The 16,835-nt window shown below is 40.8% G+C and overlaps 2 protein-coding genes across 3 annotated transcripts in view; both read left to right on the forward strand.

Annotated features, from left to right (window-relative positions):
- The window catches only part of acbd3 (acyl-Coenzyme A binding domain containing 3), a 7,279-nt gene extending 2,769 nt beyond the window's left edge, over nucleotides 1–4,510 (forward strand). Inside the window, exons 3-8 of the mRNA XM_008312956.3 lie at nucleotides 19–159; nucleotides 313–471; nucleotides 687–861; nucleotides 1,226–1,454; nucleotides 1,657–1,941; nucleotides 2,248–4,510. Coding sequence (XP_008311178.1) covers nucleotides 19–159; nucleotides 313–471; nucleotides 687–861; nucleotides 1,226–1,454; nucleotides 1,657–1,941; nucleotides 2,248–2,462 — 1,204 coding nt within the window. The 3' untranslated portion in view covers nucleotides 2,463–4,510. The remainder of the gene's footprint in view (nucleotides 1–18; nucleotides 160–312; nucleotides 472–686; nucleotides 862–1,225; nucleotides 1,455–1,656; nucleotides 1,942–2,247) is intronic.
- Nucleotides 4,511–5,372: 862 nt separating this feature from the next.
- nhsl1b (NHS-like 1b) overlaps nucleotides 5,373–16,835 on the forward strand; it is an 81,753-nt gene continuing 70,290 nt past the window's right edge. Inside the window, exons 1-2 of one of the 2 annotated variants that reach the window (XM_008312960.3) lie at nucleotides 5,373–5,521; nucleotides 6,155–6,738. In XM_008312960.3, coding sequence (XP_008311182.1) covers nucleotides 6,414–6,738 — 325 coding nt within the window. In that variant the 5' untranslated portion in view covers nucleotides 5,373–5,521; nucleotides 6,155–6,413. The remainder of the gene's footprint in view (nucleotides 5,522–6,154; nucleotides 6,739–16,835) is intronic. The other variant, XM_008312957.3, reaches the window with a different exon arrangement.

Raw genomic sequence — 16,835 nt, forward strand, 5'->3', positions numbered from 1 at the left:
AGTTCGACCGGTGTGCAGTAAAGAGTGGGCCTCCTTGGGCAACATGGAGAAGGAGGATGCAATGGTGGAGTTTGTCAAACTCCTTAACAAGTGCTGTAACCTGTTTGCTCCCTACATCATCTCCCACAAAATAGAGAAGGAGGAGCAGGAAAGGAAAAGGTAATGTGGAAGATGCTTCAGCTGGTTTGTCCTAAATGAGGCCAGGAAACTGTGAGGCGTCAGGGTGAATGTTGTACATTTACACGTTATTGTGGATTTTTTTTTTCATTAGCTGCAACCTTTCTTACATGAAAGCCCTATTTTTTACTACAGGAAAGAGGAAGAGGAGCGCCTTAGGAGGGAAGAAGAGGAGAGAGAGCGACAGAGGCTAGAGGAGGAGAGACGGCGGCTGGAAGAGGAGGAACGCCTGAGGAGAGAGGAGGAGGAGAGGAGACAGGCGGAGGAGGAGAGGCTACGGATTGAGCAGCAGAAGTATGTGTGTCTCGCAGTGTGTCTATGTTCAAGGAATGTACTTGAAGTTTTATTTAACTTCTGTGTTACTACATTTATTGTAAGTGTTTACTACAGTTTGTCAAAGCCTCTTCCTGATCCTGTAACAGTCTTTATAAACTGACATGTCAGCGTTCCCCTCAGCCCCAGTGTCTTATAATTCTGTCCTCAAAAACACCCCTGCTATTTTTTCTCAGACAACAAATAATGGCAGCACTGAATGCCCAGACAGCAGTTCAGTTCCAGCAGTATGCTGCTCAGCAGTACCCCAACAGCCCAGAGCAGCAACTGAGCCTCATCCGCCAACTCCAAGAGCAGCACTACCAACAGTACATGCAGCAGCTCTACCAGGTCCAGCTGGCCCAGCAACAGGTAGAACCGACACCTCACAGTCAGTCCTCCTCATGTACTTTTTAGGAGACATTCTGTGCTACGTTTTTGCAAATAAATATCAAGTATAATAACATTGACTGTGTATTGTAGTACAATTGTAGTACAAACAATAAAAATCCGCCCATGCTAAAGAAAGCATTGATTTCACCAGCTTTTCTAATCCACAAAATGGGTGAAATTAAAACAGATTATTTTGAGACAAATTTCCTGATTTTTGCAGATTCTAAAACATCTTCTTAGCTGTCCAATTTGGTACTTGAGGAAGTGTTCAGATGTGTTTTAATTTCCCGTTTGTATTTTTTCATGTTTTAACTTTATGATGTCGTCATCCTCTTCATTCCAGGCAGCCTTACAGAAGCAGCAGCAGACTGACTCTATGGATTCTAGCAACTTGAACAGTGGCAATGCTGTAATGGCTACAGCACTGGGCCAGCTGTGTTCAGGTCTGCCACCTGGTGGCGAGGATTTCCCCACAGTCAATGGAGGCCAGTCAGATTCCTACTCTGAGAGCATGGAGCGGGAACACGAGCCCGAGACTGCAGAGGAGGTCTCAGAGAACGGACCATTATTAGGTTGGTCAAGGGAAAAGCCAGTATCACTCAACTGAAATTATCCTGAATTTGAAACCTGGTTCTTATGTGTGTCCTTGCATTTGCATCCTTGATAGTAACAATAACAAGATGGTTAAACAAATATAAAAAAACAAATAGCTTTGACACTGGAAAATAAAATAACCAAAGGAAATAAAATAATTATTTTTCTTAATTCTGGCAGATAACCCACCGGTCATCGCTGCTCCCTCTATGTGGACACGACCACAGATCAAGGACTTCAAAGAGAAAATCCGACAGGATGCTGACAGTGTGATCACGGTGGGGCGTGGCGAGGTGGTCACTGTGAGGGTTCCCACCCACGAGGAGGGCTCCTACCTGTTCTGGGAGTTTGCCACAGACTATTATGACGTCGGCTTCGGAGTCTTCTTTGAGTGGACGGATGCATCTTCCGCTTCAGTCAGTGTGCATGTGTCGGAGTCCAGTGACGAGGAAGAGGAAGATGAAGGTGAGATGTGGATCGCCACAAGTGACGCAATAATCCAACAATAATGGGTTTCACTGTCACCGCATCTGAATGAAACTTTGCAATGCAAAATAATGGGTACAGACAACAGACGGGGTCTAGAGCATTTTTGTGTGGAGATATTATCTGTTTGTGCCCAGGTTCAGTAAACAAGTACTTAATAATTTTGACATTTATGTTTATTTTTTTTCTGTGCAATTAGAAAAATAATTATTTTATAGTTTCTCCGGCACACAGTGTCGCCAGCTGCGTCTTTCCCACACTGATGCACTGTTCTCGTCTCCACAGGTGATCCTCCTAACGAGGAGGAGAAGGCAAAGAAGGAGACAGGAAAGCCACAGGTGGATGAGATTGTGCCAGTGTACCGGCGGGACTGTCACGAGGAGGTGTACGCAGGCAGCCACCAGTACCCAGGTCGTGGCGTCTACCTGCTCAAGTTTGACAACTCCTATTCACTCTGGCGCTCCAAGAGTGTTTACTACAGAGTCTACTACACCAGATAAGCCTGAACACAGACACGGGGGGAGCCAAGTAGTGTGTGTGGTCATGCATATATGTGTGCGTGTGTGTGTGAGAGATAGATGATGGCAGTCTGTTTGTATGTGTGAAGAAAATATAATATTGGATTAATTCTGGACAAACCACAAGAGGGAGACAAAGCGGCACATGCGGAGCCCTCGTCTAGACATTCACTTTGTATGTTTGTGCACACGTGTCCCAAGATCCATTCATGCTATGGCCCATCACGGGGAAAGGTAAATCCAGTTCAACATCCACCACCTGTCCTCGCTGCGCTCATTTAGACCAAGATGATAGACTTTACTTTAATATTTTTCCCACTTTTCACCCTGTGCTCCCCCATGTCACCTTCCAGGCCCCACACTGTTCAACACGGCCTTGAGGCTGCTTTTTTCAACCCCCTCCAGGTGATGTTTTGAAATCTCTGAAAGGAAACCATGAAATTCCAGGGCTCTGTGAGCCAAACCTTTCCTGTTTGAAGGACAGAGCAGTGCTTTATCCAAATGAAATGGCAGACACTGAGAAAATTAAGGTGTATAGAAAAAAATACTTAATAACACAATACCCAAGTTTGATAAGGAGAACCTGGTCTTTGCTGAATCTTAGTTACACCTTCATAGACAGGTAAACACAAATGTACTCATCCTTTTGTTGTTTTTCTTCTCACCTACCATGAATATATGAAGAACTTACAGGGTCACAGTTGTAGTTTTTTTCCTCCTACAGAAACTTTTTCTTTTTTTTTTACATTTATACAATTAAAAAAGAATGATGGGAAAAATGATTGGGGGAAGCTGATTTAAATAGGAGTTTTGGTTACGTAAAAGTTAAACGTCTGATGGTGACTAAAAGGTGAGAAACATATTGCATAGTAGATTTCTTTTGTCCCTCTGTACTCAAATTGTTTTTCTTGTCTTTTAATTTATTCTACTTTCACAAAGTCAGCCCATTGCTTTCCTGCAGTGTAATCAGCAGAAAAACTTTAAGAAAAGAGATTTGTACTACGGCACTGTCTCTTGCTGGGATTTTTTTCCCCACCCAGTCCAACTGAATGATATTATAAATAATAAATATTTAATATCATGTAGGTTACACACACACTGTAACATCATTATAGTGATTAAAAACATGACATTATTCTGGGATTCTGTCTTATTTTCTTCTTTATTCTGTCACCTCAACACTGTATTGTGAATAAACAGAATTGATATCGACTTATGTTGTCTCTGGTGAAGTGGTTGCTTACTAACTCAGTTGTGACATCTCAATTTTGCATTTTTCAAAATGTTTTTTGCTGCATAATTTTCATGCTGTGAAACATCTGGAAAGTGTGCTTCAGGTTCTACCCCAGTGCATTATGGGCAGTCTTGTGGTCACGAAACAAATACCTTTGCTTTCAAACGATCACACTGTATTTGTAAATTTTTTTTTTTTTTTACATGTATGTCTGCTTGTAAAAAATAGATTGACAGGCGTACAGAGGGGAAATCTATCACCTTGGCTTCTCACCCACTGTCCTGATTGTCTTTTTATGTAACTGCAGGCTGATCGCACCTCTTGTCTATTCAGTGATTTGTTTGTTGTTTTTTTTTTTGTAAGAATGTTATTAAGGAAGGTCCCTATTGTCCTGATGTGTGACGTTTTCTTTTTCTTACCTTTCTAATTGCTCACCCAGAATGGTTTGGTTGATCTTTTTGGGCCTTGTATGTAAATAATTCTTCAAAATTTAAGTTTATGTGTGAATTTTTAAACCTGGAAGAAGGCTATTGTGTTGAGAATAAATGCACTGTAACATGTGGTGGATGAGATGTGTATGCATTTTACACTGAATGAGAGTCCAGAATTCATAAGAGGTAAAAAAACAAAACAAAAAAACAACAGACTTGTAAGAGTCTGTTAACTCGATGAAGAGGAAACTTGTTGTTTTGTATTACGTGGACATGTTTGATTCTCTTCTGATTTGCAGGATTTGATTGTTTGGGGGATATATATATCTATTTAATCTTGATTAAACTTTTGTTTATGTCTAAAACTGGACGCGTTATGTACTTGTGCATTTTATGTTATCAATTGAGATGAACGTTTTTAAATGTTCATATGTCTTTTTTAATAATGACATCTGTTTATTTAATTTTTTTTGTCTTAAGTAAGATGTAATGTGAACATTTAAACTGAGAACAAACCAAATCTTTCAGAGGGAGAAATGAAAAATGAACTAACTGTAATGCATAAGCTGTTCATATTATAATTTGGCTAAACCTGATCAAAAGTAAAAAAAACAAACACCTATTGTCTCAGGAGACAAAAATGCATTTAGGACTCAATGTAAAAAAAATTGAAATTTTTTTTCTGTTCAGGGCAGGTTCATGGTAACAGCTGGTACACTTCACTGTGTCCCATGGGATTTGTACTCCTTGTGAATTCTCTGAAAATTCCCTCACTGTAAGATCCTCTTGATGATTGTTGCATTTTTGCTGTAATTCTTGCCACTGATTTATGGCCTGAAGGGGTGCTGAACGTTTATGTGGGTGTAATTAGTCACTTCTTTGGTGATGCTCCTCCTCCAGATGCTCCTCATGCACATCAGCAGGAGGATACACTTTAACCTAGATGTTTATCTTGTGATGTGTGATTTACCACAACGTTCAGTGTAGAGGAACTGAATCTCTATCAGCACCTGACTCGAGGGTGTGTTGTGTAATCACCTGAAAAACTGATCAAATATCAGCAGGTCAGGAATTTGGAGCTCTCTGTTTATTTGAGAAATAAGAGCAATGACCATGAAAACACAGGAACTGATAAAAAGGCAACCTTGATTTTTTTTTCCACCTCTGGTTTATATCAGAACACCAGAGGGCGCATAGCGCCATCTATACGTCACAGAGATTCGACTATAGTATTTTAAAGCAGTGCCGAATCAGTTATTTATTGGTGTTGGGAATGTGGTTCAGTGGGAATGTGAGGGTGGGACTGACGGAGAGCCACTGGACACATGGCTTTGGACAAACAGGCGGAAAGGAGATAAATCACAAGTTTTCAGACGGTGTGTTGTCCACATGGGCTTTAGGAGACATGAGGAAATCACTACAAGACCAAAACGTGATTAACTGTAGTCTGGTTGTTGTAACGGTTTGCCAGTACTTTTCAAAATTACTGCAGTAATGACAACTATGCATTTACTTTAATGTTAATGTTTGATTAAATTGTTAGAACCGAGATGATAGGTCATTTCTAGAAATTTGCCAATAGTTTATAGCCATATCTTATAACTTATAGCCATATTTTAGCTAATGATTAGCCATGTCTTTGGTAATTTACGGTTGCCTTTTATGTTATATGACTATTTTAAGGTACAAATAATATATATCTATTTAAAAGCTTCTTTTAATATATATATATAACAATTAAAAGTGTCAGAATTCTGATGGGAAATCAGAATTTGCCCCGGTATTTAATAGTTTTACGGTCGAACGATAGCGTTTAGCTGCCAGTGCAGTTTTTGTGAAATCCAGTCCTTGTTTTCCATAAGTCCGCTGTCTACAAATGGAGGCAGGTAACAGGGTGAATGTGGCTCCAGTTCCAGTAGCTACAGGTGGCTGTAGTATTTTCCAGGTTTTGCACTGTACTTTTCCCTTTACTTTTCCTTGTTTTTTTTCTTCTTCTGCTCTCGCTTCAGTGTCTGCTTGAATTTGAACACACTTCAGGAGGTAACGTCTCCGCTCCGTGTACAACAACAGTACCAGCATCAGGACAAAGTCACAGGCTTTAGCACAAAGATATGGCGGGACTGGAGGATTTTATTTCTTCACAATTGTCGGAAACTGGAAGCCGACAGTGCGAATGGCGATTGTTTTAAATCTGGGATTTTTTCAGTATACACTTTGCGGAAGCACAAGTCGTTGTTATGAAATAAACATATTTTAAAAAAAGCAAAAATGCCCTTCCATCAGAGGAGCGTCGAGCCGCGGCGGGTGAGCAGGTTATCAGCCAGGGACGGCTGCTGGATACCGGGGGAGGAAGCCGGGAGGAGACGCAAGCTGCGAAAACAAGTTTTGTACTCGTCCCTGGATGAGGTTTGCTGTCACACTCTGATCAACTTCATCCACCAGCTTTCGGACCTTTCACGACATGCCAGCGACATCTTCCTGGGCATCGAGATGGAGGCAGGCACAGTGTGGAGGAGATCCTGTCGGATTCAAGGTCGACTGCACTTTCTACAGGATGAAGTTCGAAAGTTGGATCCAAAGAAAGTCAAAATCCGTAAGTGTGCGCCACACACAGTACACGTGAGTGAACCTGTGCTTTTCTAGCGGTCCTGTCCAAGATCCACTGAGCTAAGAGTAAGTGATCACCGCACACTTTATACTACTGTAGTACCACTACTGTAGTAAACCTTTAAATTAATTAATAACCAGTACCTTTAAATAGAGAATGTACTTAACATTTTAATACCTGAAACCCCATTTCAATTTATGAGTAAGACCTAAATAATCGTTTTTATAAAAAAAATAAATTAATAGTATAGTTACACTGTCCCTCAATGTTATTAAAACAAATCCAACAACAGTAGAACAAAGAAAACAGAGCTCTTTGCTTTGCATTAATCTGGGGGCATTCAAAATAGCCCCATGACCCACTTTTGGGTCATTATCCCCCATCTTTGAAACTGTGTCATAAATCACAGATTAACACCCGAGTGTCAGGACCTAGTTTTGGGGGTTATTTGATGACACAGAAAACTAAAAAATGTTTATAGAGATGGTTAAATGTATAGAAATGGTTGCTGTGTGTGGTCGAGGATAACTTAAAACTTTAACCCATAAAATCAATGGATGTTGTGGGAATGAAAGTGTGAAATGTTGTGAACAGCAGGTATCTCAACAGGAGGTCTTGGGTTGTGAGCATACAAGAAAGTCATCTTTACTTTTATCCACACTTCTAGGCACTTGACAACTTCTAGTTTACTTAAACTGAAAAGAAAAGGCCTGGAAATAGAATATTAACACATATAGTGACTAACATAACATCACAATGACACAATGACACAAAAGTTCTTTTGAAAGTAATTTACTCAATAATAAAAGAAGTGAAATGTGTAGCTGTGATGTCAAGATGTTCTCTATATAACTCAGACGGTGTCGCTGATGTTGCTGTGTTGTCATAACTGATAAATTAAGTATGTATAACTAATTATTTTCTTCCTATTTCTGTAGCTAGAGGTTGCTGCCCGAACAAGAAAAGCCTGATATGCACTATATATGTTCCCCAGTATATGACCTGTGCTCTAGACAGTAGTGAAATAACAAACATTAAGTGCAAGTAAGGTAAATTTAGCAGCTGTCGCTAAGTTTTGCAACCTGCTGATATGATGGAGTGTTCGCAGAGTTAAATGTCAGTCAGGTCCAAAAGGAATTGTCACAATTTGTTTAATGAAAGGAGCGGGAGGAGTGAGTGGTGTCTCCTGAACACATGGCTTTGTTTATGGTAATAAGGGTGTTGAGTCCTGTCACAAATGATCGATCCCCTCTCAGAGCAGTGGCCATCTGTGGTAAGGTCCTCAACAGACTGGGGAGGAATCACAGGAAGCTTCGTTATCTCACCTAATGACTTCTTTCTGCTGTTTTATGCTTGTAAACAAAGCAGGATAACAGACGGATAAATGGAAAATCAATATAGTTTTGTGGCCTGTGTTGACTCTGGTTGTTTTGTGATAAATGCAGTTGTTCTCATAAAGCTATCGTTAGAGTTGTCACACTTTGGCAGTTACACATTAACTCAGACTTTGACTCATGCTGTGGTGAGTTCTTCAGTTTTAGAACACTCCAGACATGGAGCTGATGTAGACCTGATGATATGATGACATGACATCTACCTGTGCTAACAACTGCTTCCTCTTCATACAGCACATAGGAATAATATAAACATAGTAGGTAAGGGATTGTGTTTCCCGCTGATTCCCTGCTGAGCTTCTGTTTAAATCTAATTTGCCTCTGAGATATGTTTGAGAGTAGGTTTCTGCTAAATTCCAGTGAACACTGGTAAAAGGGAAGATTAACTCCTGACTAATGTGCCTTTTGTTTCTTTTTTTTTACATTTTGCTTTCCATTGATTCACCCTGTTATGTGTCTGACTGTGACTCACTCTCACTCCCTGTCTCACGTTGATGCTCCGTTTCAAAACTGGTTTTAAAGATATCATACGGCAGACAGTTCCCAGACACAAACTGGTGATGTGTGATGAGCAGTGGATTACAGAGACACAAAAGAGGGGTCGAAGATGAACAAACGGCTGAATGAATGCATGAATGGAGGAAGAAAGAAATGCACAAACTTTTTTAACCCAATCCATGAATGTTACATGGTGTGTACTTCTACAGTGCAGTTCATTTCTATTTTTAATGACAACTTAAAAAACTTAACACCACAGACTAGTTGGATAACCAGTTAATGTCAGTGTTATATGTCCCAGTGGTTCCCAAAGCAGGGCGGGGCACCCCTGAAGAACTATGCATTCACTTGTTATAATTCATACACCATTTATGCCTCCACCCTTACATCCCCACTATTGACATTTTCATCCAAGTTTAAAGTATTACATCACAAACAAGGGGGTTGTCTGATTAGTACTATGTATTAGTATTTTGGTCCCTGAAAACCAGTACCAATTTAGGTAATGTGTAAAGCAGGTACTTGAACACACACACACTGTGACAGTGGATTAGTCTGCCAGGTTGTGTTAAGGGGTTACCACACAACAAGACAACGAGACAGCTCCCAGACGTGTAGCTAATCCTCCCTGTTTCTGCATGCCATCATTTGTTTGTTCATACGTTTATCTTTACGTTTATAGTTCCACATAATCAGAGGTCGGCAGTCTCTCCTTTAAAGGCTCTTTCCTTCGGAGTCAATCACTTACTTATAGAAAGCAGCGGCCAAAGACAAGGTGTGTGAGAGTCTGTAGGAATGTGGAGTGTTACGTCTCCCTCCATCTGCAGTTGCCAGCTCTTTCATTGCCCCAAGGCCAACACTTTTTGAACAGGTTTGAAAGCATGAGACTTAGATTCATTGGAACATATGTTAGCTCGACTTTTGACTCTTTTTACTGAAGTAAACACCTGTCTTTGAAAAGCTGCACTTTGAGCAGCTACAGCAATACCACAGTAAGGCTTTAAATATGACGGGGTATAGAACTACAGAGGGTGGCGTTGCTCTGAACTAATAGTTGAATAAAATAATATAATAATATAAATCACACTGTGTAACGACCTCTGTTTTAGCTTATTACCTACTTATATCAGTGTGACTGCTAACTCTGTTGTCTTCAACTTCTGTGCATTAGGATTCCTCCTCTAAGTGCAGCTCAGATGGATCATATTACCAGTGAGGGGCAATAAGTGGGGCCCCCACATGCTGGGGACTGACATTGAGAGAAAGGCAAAGCTTGAGTGTGTGTGTGTTTCTGAGAGTCTTCTGTTTGTCTACCTGTACGCTCAAAAGAAATCTTTAGGGACAGTTTGAACAGTGATGGGCGAATGGGATTTCCTGTGCGTGCACACTTCTCATGCCACTGATCGTCTATCTGTGCCACAGCACAGGTCACGGGAGTAAAGGTCACTGGGCATTTCTTCCGCCCTCCAAGGGGAACACCTGACACCCGAGAGTCAAAAGTTTAAACAAAGTTTGGCCAGCATCGGTTACTGCCACAGGCCGGTAGAAGCCATTATGTAGCACTGTATCAATGTTGACACACCCTGATGCAATAATAACATGAAGAGCAATGGGACTCTGGAAGAACATTTTATTCAGGCACAAACACTAGGAGCAATAACAAGAGAAAACAGTGTGTGCAGTCCCCCAGGTGGTTCCATGGCAACAGCTTTGTGCTGTGTGAGAAAATATGAAATAAAAAACAGTTTATTTATTTAGTTATTGTTTATCAGATAAGCAAAATAAAATTACAATTTTTTTTGTCAATTACCCAGATTACATGTATTGAATCATCTGTCTAGTGTTGGTCTTATCTGTCAGATACTATAAATCAAATTAAAGATCTACCCCAGGTGTGACGATGTCTCACAGAGACAGCTGAGCTAATGTTTTTATAGTTTGGACAGACAGTACGCATATAAGGATGTTGGAGATGGAGCTGTCAGGCACCAGGAGAAGAAGAAGTTTAATGGACGTACATGAGGAGGAGAAGGGGGAGGAAGGTTAGGGTGAGATGATTCACTGTGACGGTCCATGTACAGTAGTGAGCAGCTGAAAGAAGAACAGGAAGATCACTGGGAACAGCTGACCTTGTAGCTAAACATAGCTAGACAAGATTTTAGAGCAGTTTTGTTCTTTCTTCACCATTCAAATTGGACAAAAAAAGAGTACTTTTAATGTACTTAGAGTAAAGTAAATAAGTTAAGTGCCCTAGTCTGACATTCATTTGTAAAAAAAAAAAAAAGATGCTCCTAATGCCTAAAAAGCCTTATTTTAACCCGGTGTTCACTGTTAACTTTATGTTAAATGCCAAATATAATGTCAGGTTGATAAGGGAAAATTCTATTTTTATGCGAAAAGTAGGTCGAACAAATGAAGGTTAATTGGAATAAGGAAAGTCTCAAGGCCTGCCTGTTAGATGTCTTGGATAAAGAACACATTCTGAGGAGATTGAGAAGTCTTCAGCAAACATATGTTTTCATCTGACCTGCTGACATCCACGGCCGTCTTTGGACACAGCATGCAAGGCTGCGCATTCCTTCCACAATCCTTGTGATATTTATAGAGGTTGTGTCTTTAGCCTGGTGGTCTTTCATCTTTAGAGTGTCATCATACTTAACCCGCCTGCTACATCTGAGTGCTTCTCAAGGACCTGTTTGGGCACGGGCACAGACACCTTGGACTTGTCCGCAGGGGTAACGTCTGAGTGGAGTCGAAACCCAAATTTAATCAAAATGCCGCCACTCAGAAAAGATGATAACAGTGAAACGGCATTTCTTTTAATAAGATCCTGGGTGTGTCCCTTATCACCTGACACTGTATAACAATATGGGCTGGATTTCTGTATATGGTGTTTCAACCACACAGGCACACTCCCTGTTTGCCTCACCTCAGTTCCCCCCAGTACTCTATTCACTCAGGCTGACTGAGCGAACCCCTTCATTCACCAACAGAGAGCAGTCATCATGAGGACAGAATCCACAAGTCAGTTCCCACAGGGCTCAGTTCCACAAAAGGAGCCTGGCCCGGTTCTGGAGGTCAAAATGGTCTCATGAGAGACGAAGGGGAAAGGTTAGGACACGGGCACTGAAACAAATGGGCAAAAAAGTGGGAAAGGGCTGAAAGCAAGTGGAAGTATACTGGCACAGAACTGCATCTGATTTGACGTTTGTGTGTGTGTGTGTATGTGTGTGTACATGCCTCTCTCTCCTCACGTTTTGCGCAGACCGCCCAGTATGTAGAAGCAGACGGGGTTTTAAGCAGCCGTGATGATAAGCAGTGTGATTACGACATCGTACACAACGATACATGTGTTGTTAAATATTTATTCATTTTATTATCTTCCGTTCCATCCATGGATTTTCACAAAGTGAAACTGACTCATTTACTGTGTAGTCAGGCAGTGTTTACGACCGTCTGAGTGATAGCACCACTTTGAAACTACAGCGTGGTGTGAAAATATACAATCCGTTCATTGTTGGAGCAGACTTTATTTGAGCTTTATCTCTGTGTGAACCGTGTATGAGAAATGGACAGAGCCATTTGGTCTGAAAAGAGACGCCGTGGATGAAGACTGGAGGGGGTTTCCAAAGTAGAGGAGAATAAGACTCCACTTTTAATTTGATTGAAACCATCAGTTAACACTTCCCAGAATAGTTCTTCATCTCCGTGCCCAGGAAAATATTCATTGATGTCATAATTGAAGTGAGGCATAAATCCACATTTTTTTCAGACACTTCTTTATAATTAATTTGGTTATGGACAACATCAGAAGTAAGGGTGGAGTCCTGATTGGAGTTCTTAGGGCATTAAGTTATTTGCTTTTATTATTATCCTAAGGGAGGTTTTTGTAGGTTTGAATGCACTGTTGATTACACTGTCAGTGTTTTATCTGGGCTCACAGTGGTAGTCGGCATTATGATTTGAAACAGAACTGAAGGAACCCTACCTGAGATTGGGCAACAGGTGAGCCCTTAAGCCCAGAATCTTCTGCAGGCTTGAATCCCACCACTTTGCCACTAAACGTTAGGTTAAATAACTAAAAGCTACGCGTCTTACCCTGAACACACATTCCTTCTGGTGAAGTTTTTGAGTATTCCTACTGCAGTGATCTCTGTCTGAACTCTAAGACACATTGTGTTTCACTGCATTTGTCAGGGGATATAAAATGTTCAGATGTGTTGTATCCTGTGTGTTACACTGCTGTTTGTTGCTTTACAGATTGTGAACATCTGCATGCCGGGAGTAGCTAAAGACAGAAGGGTTCAGTTTGTGGTCTTGACTTTGTTTAATTTTAATTTTAGAGCAAAAGTATCACAAATAACCAGATGTTCCCATCTGATATGTATTTTCTCAGAAAATCCAAACAAGAGCTGACGCCAGAGGTAGGAAGAGAAGATGACTCTCTGATAAGAAGTCTACCGAGACCTTTTTTGCTCCAAATTAAACTTCAGGAAGGACCGTATATTTATTAGGAGGGCTCCATCTTAAGGTGGCGCTGACAGTTGCAGATGTCAGTGTGGTGGTGGAGTAAGGTTAAAGCCTTCAGAATATGATTAAAACAAAGTGTGACTCAGAATTCATCTGTTTGAGTCCGAGACACTAAGAACTGAATGACAATAGTCTGTTTGTCTGCACGATGACTAGAAATACCCAGATCAGCTGAGGTCACTTTAATACTCCAAATACTCTTTTTACACATTTCAACTCTAGTTCCAGAAAACCTGGTACAGTTCCCAGTTCACTTCACTTGTTATTTGCCTATCAAATAACTCACTCCTGAACCCAACTCCCAAAAAGTTTCTGCAGTTGCTGGCTATTTTAAAAACGAAACCGACAGAGAAGTGTGTTTACATCTTTTGCACTTCTAACATTTTGACGTAGCCTCTGTCACTGTGCACTACTCTAAATGTATATATACAATTACCTCATAAGACAGGTTGCAGAAACAGACAGGCATGGTGTGTGGTGGGAGGGTGTGTTCGGGGGGATGACCTGCTGCTGCCTAAAAAAATCTAGTGGAAAGATAAGCCGTGGCTCAGCACTTTTGCAAAAGCTACGAGAGAATTTAATTTTCTTTTGCTGTGAAAGAATTCAGAAACGAGTAAAGATTTGTAAATAAACTCCAGAGAATGCCAGAGAACGACCCCCTGCTGAATGTGCATGAGCCTTCCAGTACATACAGTAATAACGTGTTCTGGCTGGGTGATGTACAAGGAGAGATGAATACAGCACCTTTTCATGACATGTGACACCACATTCTGACTGTGTGAGTGTGGGAGACCGTGTTCACAGCTGAGGCCTTTTGTTCCCAGTGTTTCGGTGTCCGTCACTCTCTCTTCTTCCCCCCAGCCTTCCTCTTCTCCTTCCTATCTTTAAAAGCTGCTTCCTCTCTCGCTGCTCTCACATTCTGTCATATTTTTCTCCCCATTTCTCCTTTCCTGTTTTTTATATGGCTCCCAGACCTTTCCTCTCTCATCTCTGTGTACACTTTGCACTTTGATGTCAGCCCACATACTGCCACGCTGACCGCAACACAGACACAGATCCTGCTCACTCTCCATTTTGCCCCCTTTTCACCCTTGTAATCATTTTGTTTTGCCACATACGGTACACTTTAGTTTCTGTAGTCTCTCTCTCTCTCTCTCTCTCTTCTTCTACCCATGTTTACTCTTCTCTTATTTGTGCATCTTCTTATCATGCTCTCAAATTTTCCCCACACACCATTTAATTATGGCCAAGGCAGCATATTGAAATACTCTCCCAGGATATATGTTCACCAAATCAGTGTACTGTAATTACACACTAATGCCAACCTGATGTATGTGAGTGACTATACATTTTCACATTCATGTTCTACTGAATAATAATATTCAGTAGAACATTTCTAATAATAAAAATAACAAGTCGACTTTTCTAATTGGAACCTCATTTACGGATGTTTTTTTTCTGTCTCTTTCATAACCTGCAAAAAACACATTATCCTTCCACGTCTGAATGAAATGTATCAGTTTAATGTGTGAAGTTGTATCTGTTCTATGACGGCCTCTCAGTGCAGTGACTGCTGTGAAATAACGCCTTATAAGTAGCTTTATTGCGTTTTTACTGCAACGTTAGATGTGTTTGGCTTGTATGTCGCAATCTGGTTCAAATCACTGACGTTTACTACTGTTAACAGCGTGTTAACATCATCTGTTAGACGGGATCTAAATGGACCCACAATGGTGCTGTACTATCCTCACATTTAGCCTCCTGGCTACACCATTATATAGGTTAGCACTGTTAACTCTCTGTTAACTCTCTGTTAACTCACTGTAGATTAGTCATTATGTTTGTTGGATTGATCGTTATAGTGACGTTGTGAATGTTAATGTATTTCCTTTGTGTGTGTTTCTAATGGCTTTAGCAGGGATGTGTCCTGTTGGCCGGAGCCCCACAGTCGAACACATCCATACATCACACCCTGACATTCTGCAGCAGGTGGAAGTTCCTACAGGAACATTAGGGTCTATTGTTATCCTCCATCTGCACCTTACTGTGGCCTGGAAACTCTCTTTACACACACTTACAGCCTGGCATTGGAACATCTCAAACACACACACACACATTTTCACTGTTTGAAAACCTCAGGAAAAATAAACAGGGTTTTTCTGCCACATCTATCACTTGTGCCACTTTACCACAGCACAACGTATAAACGTTGCCCATTTGTCCTATTATAGCTTAGTGAACATCAACTAGTGGCCCGTGGGCCGCATCCAGACCGACTAATAGTACACGATGTGGGTGGGAACAGCAGCTATATTTTGTTAGAAGCAGATGAAGCAAATGTTGCACACGTTCCCTATGTTTAGCCAAAAAATAAAAGCAGTATTAGTAACTTAGAAATAAGTAATCAGGAGATGGTCTATCCTGACCAACAGTGTCAGTAACACAGTGTGAAATCCACAGGACAAACTGTTCATTCCTGTGTCAAAAGCATTAGTTCTTGTCCCGTCAGCAGCCGGCCCTGCATATATTTATGTCAAAGAATGGCAACACAATCAGCCCAAGGGTCCATTGTCAATGTGTTGACCTGCATACCTTTCATACTCACATACAGTCAGTATACAGTTGTACAAGTACTACGTTTTGATTTTAGTTTTTCACACCATCTTCTTGGCCAGGGCTTCAGTGATGTCCGTTATGTCCATAAAGTCGTGTTGAACTGAAATTAAAAAGACTTTTGTTCTGTCTTAGACTGGACTTTTTGTACCAACGTCCAAAAGTTTAAATATAGTTGGGATGGTTTGCACTCAGCTCTCAATGACTCCACCTACTCAGAATATGTTAAACATCCCAGCCTTCAACTGAGTGCATATGTTGAAGGCAACACACACACACACACACCCATGTCAGGAATTGAGTTGATTTATTTAGCCTGTGTGTCCATCCAAATGTGTGTTACAATTACTTAAGTATTTACTCTACAGTACACGGTCTATTCTGCTGTCTCAGGCGCTGAATGACGACATAGTTCTTGTCTTTTTCCCCTCAGTTTGTTGTTTATGAGATAATTATCCTATTCCTTTTTTTAAATCCATCCATTTCCCATGGATTATTTTTTGCCTCCACACCCGCTTGTCCTCCCTTTTTATTTTTTCCCACCGTCTAATCTGAAGGTTTCTGTCTCTACACTCTGGTTTTCTCTCATTCCCATGTGCTCTCTGCTCCAGCCACAAGTCCATGACTGGGAAAATGCTCTCAAAAGATAATTTGTTTGCCCTTTAGCTTATCTTCCAGGTTGATTCAATCCCAGTAGATTCAAGTCCAAGTCCAAGTAGCAGGTTCAATATATGAGACAAGTTCAGGTTGAGGCCCGAGGTTTCATAGCCAGTCAGTAAAGTAACATATTTATAAAGTAGTGTGGTTCCCAGGGTTTAACTAAGTCTGAATTCAACAAATATTTGAGGAGAGTGCCTAACGTTATGAGTTAAAGTGAGGCATCACTTACTTTAGTCCATTATTTATGTCAAAGTTTTACAACTCGATGGATTAAAATCAGACCTGAGTTGTTGCAAAATTACTTATAAACCAGACACAAATCAATTCTTCACCCACAAGCTGTTTGACTGAAGGGCAGAGTATTCTTCACGAGGTTGTAAAATACAG

Source organism: Cynoglossus semilaevis, chromosome 7, assembly GCF_000523025.1.
Source record: "Cynoglossus semilaevis isolate Cse_v1.0 chromosome 7, Cse_v1.0, whole genome shotgun sequence".
NCBI lineage: Eukaryota > Metazoa > Chordata > Actinopteri > Pleuronectiformes > Cynoglossidae > Cynoglossus > Cynoglossus semilaevis.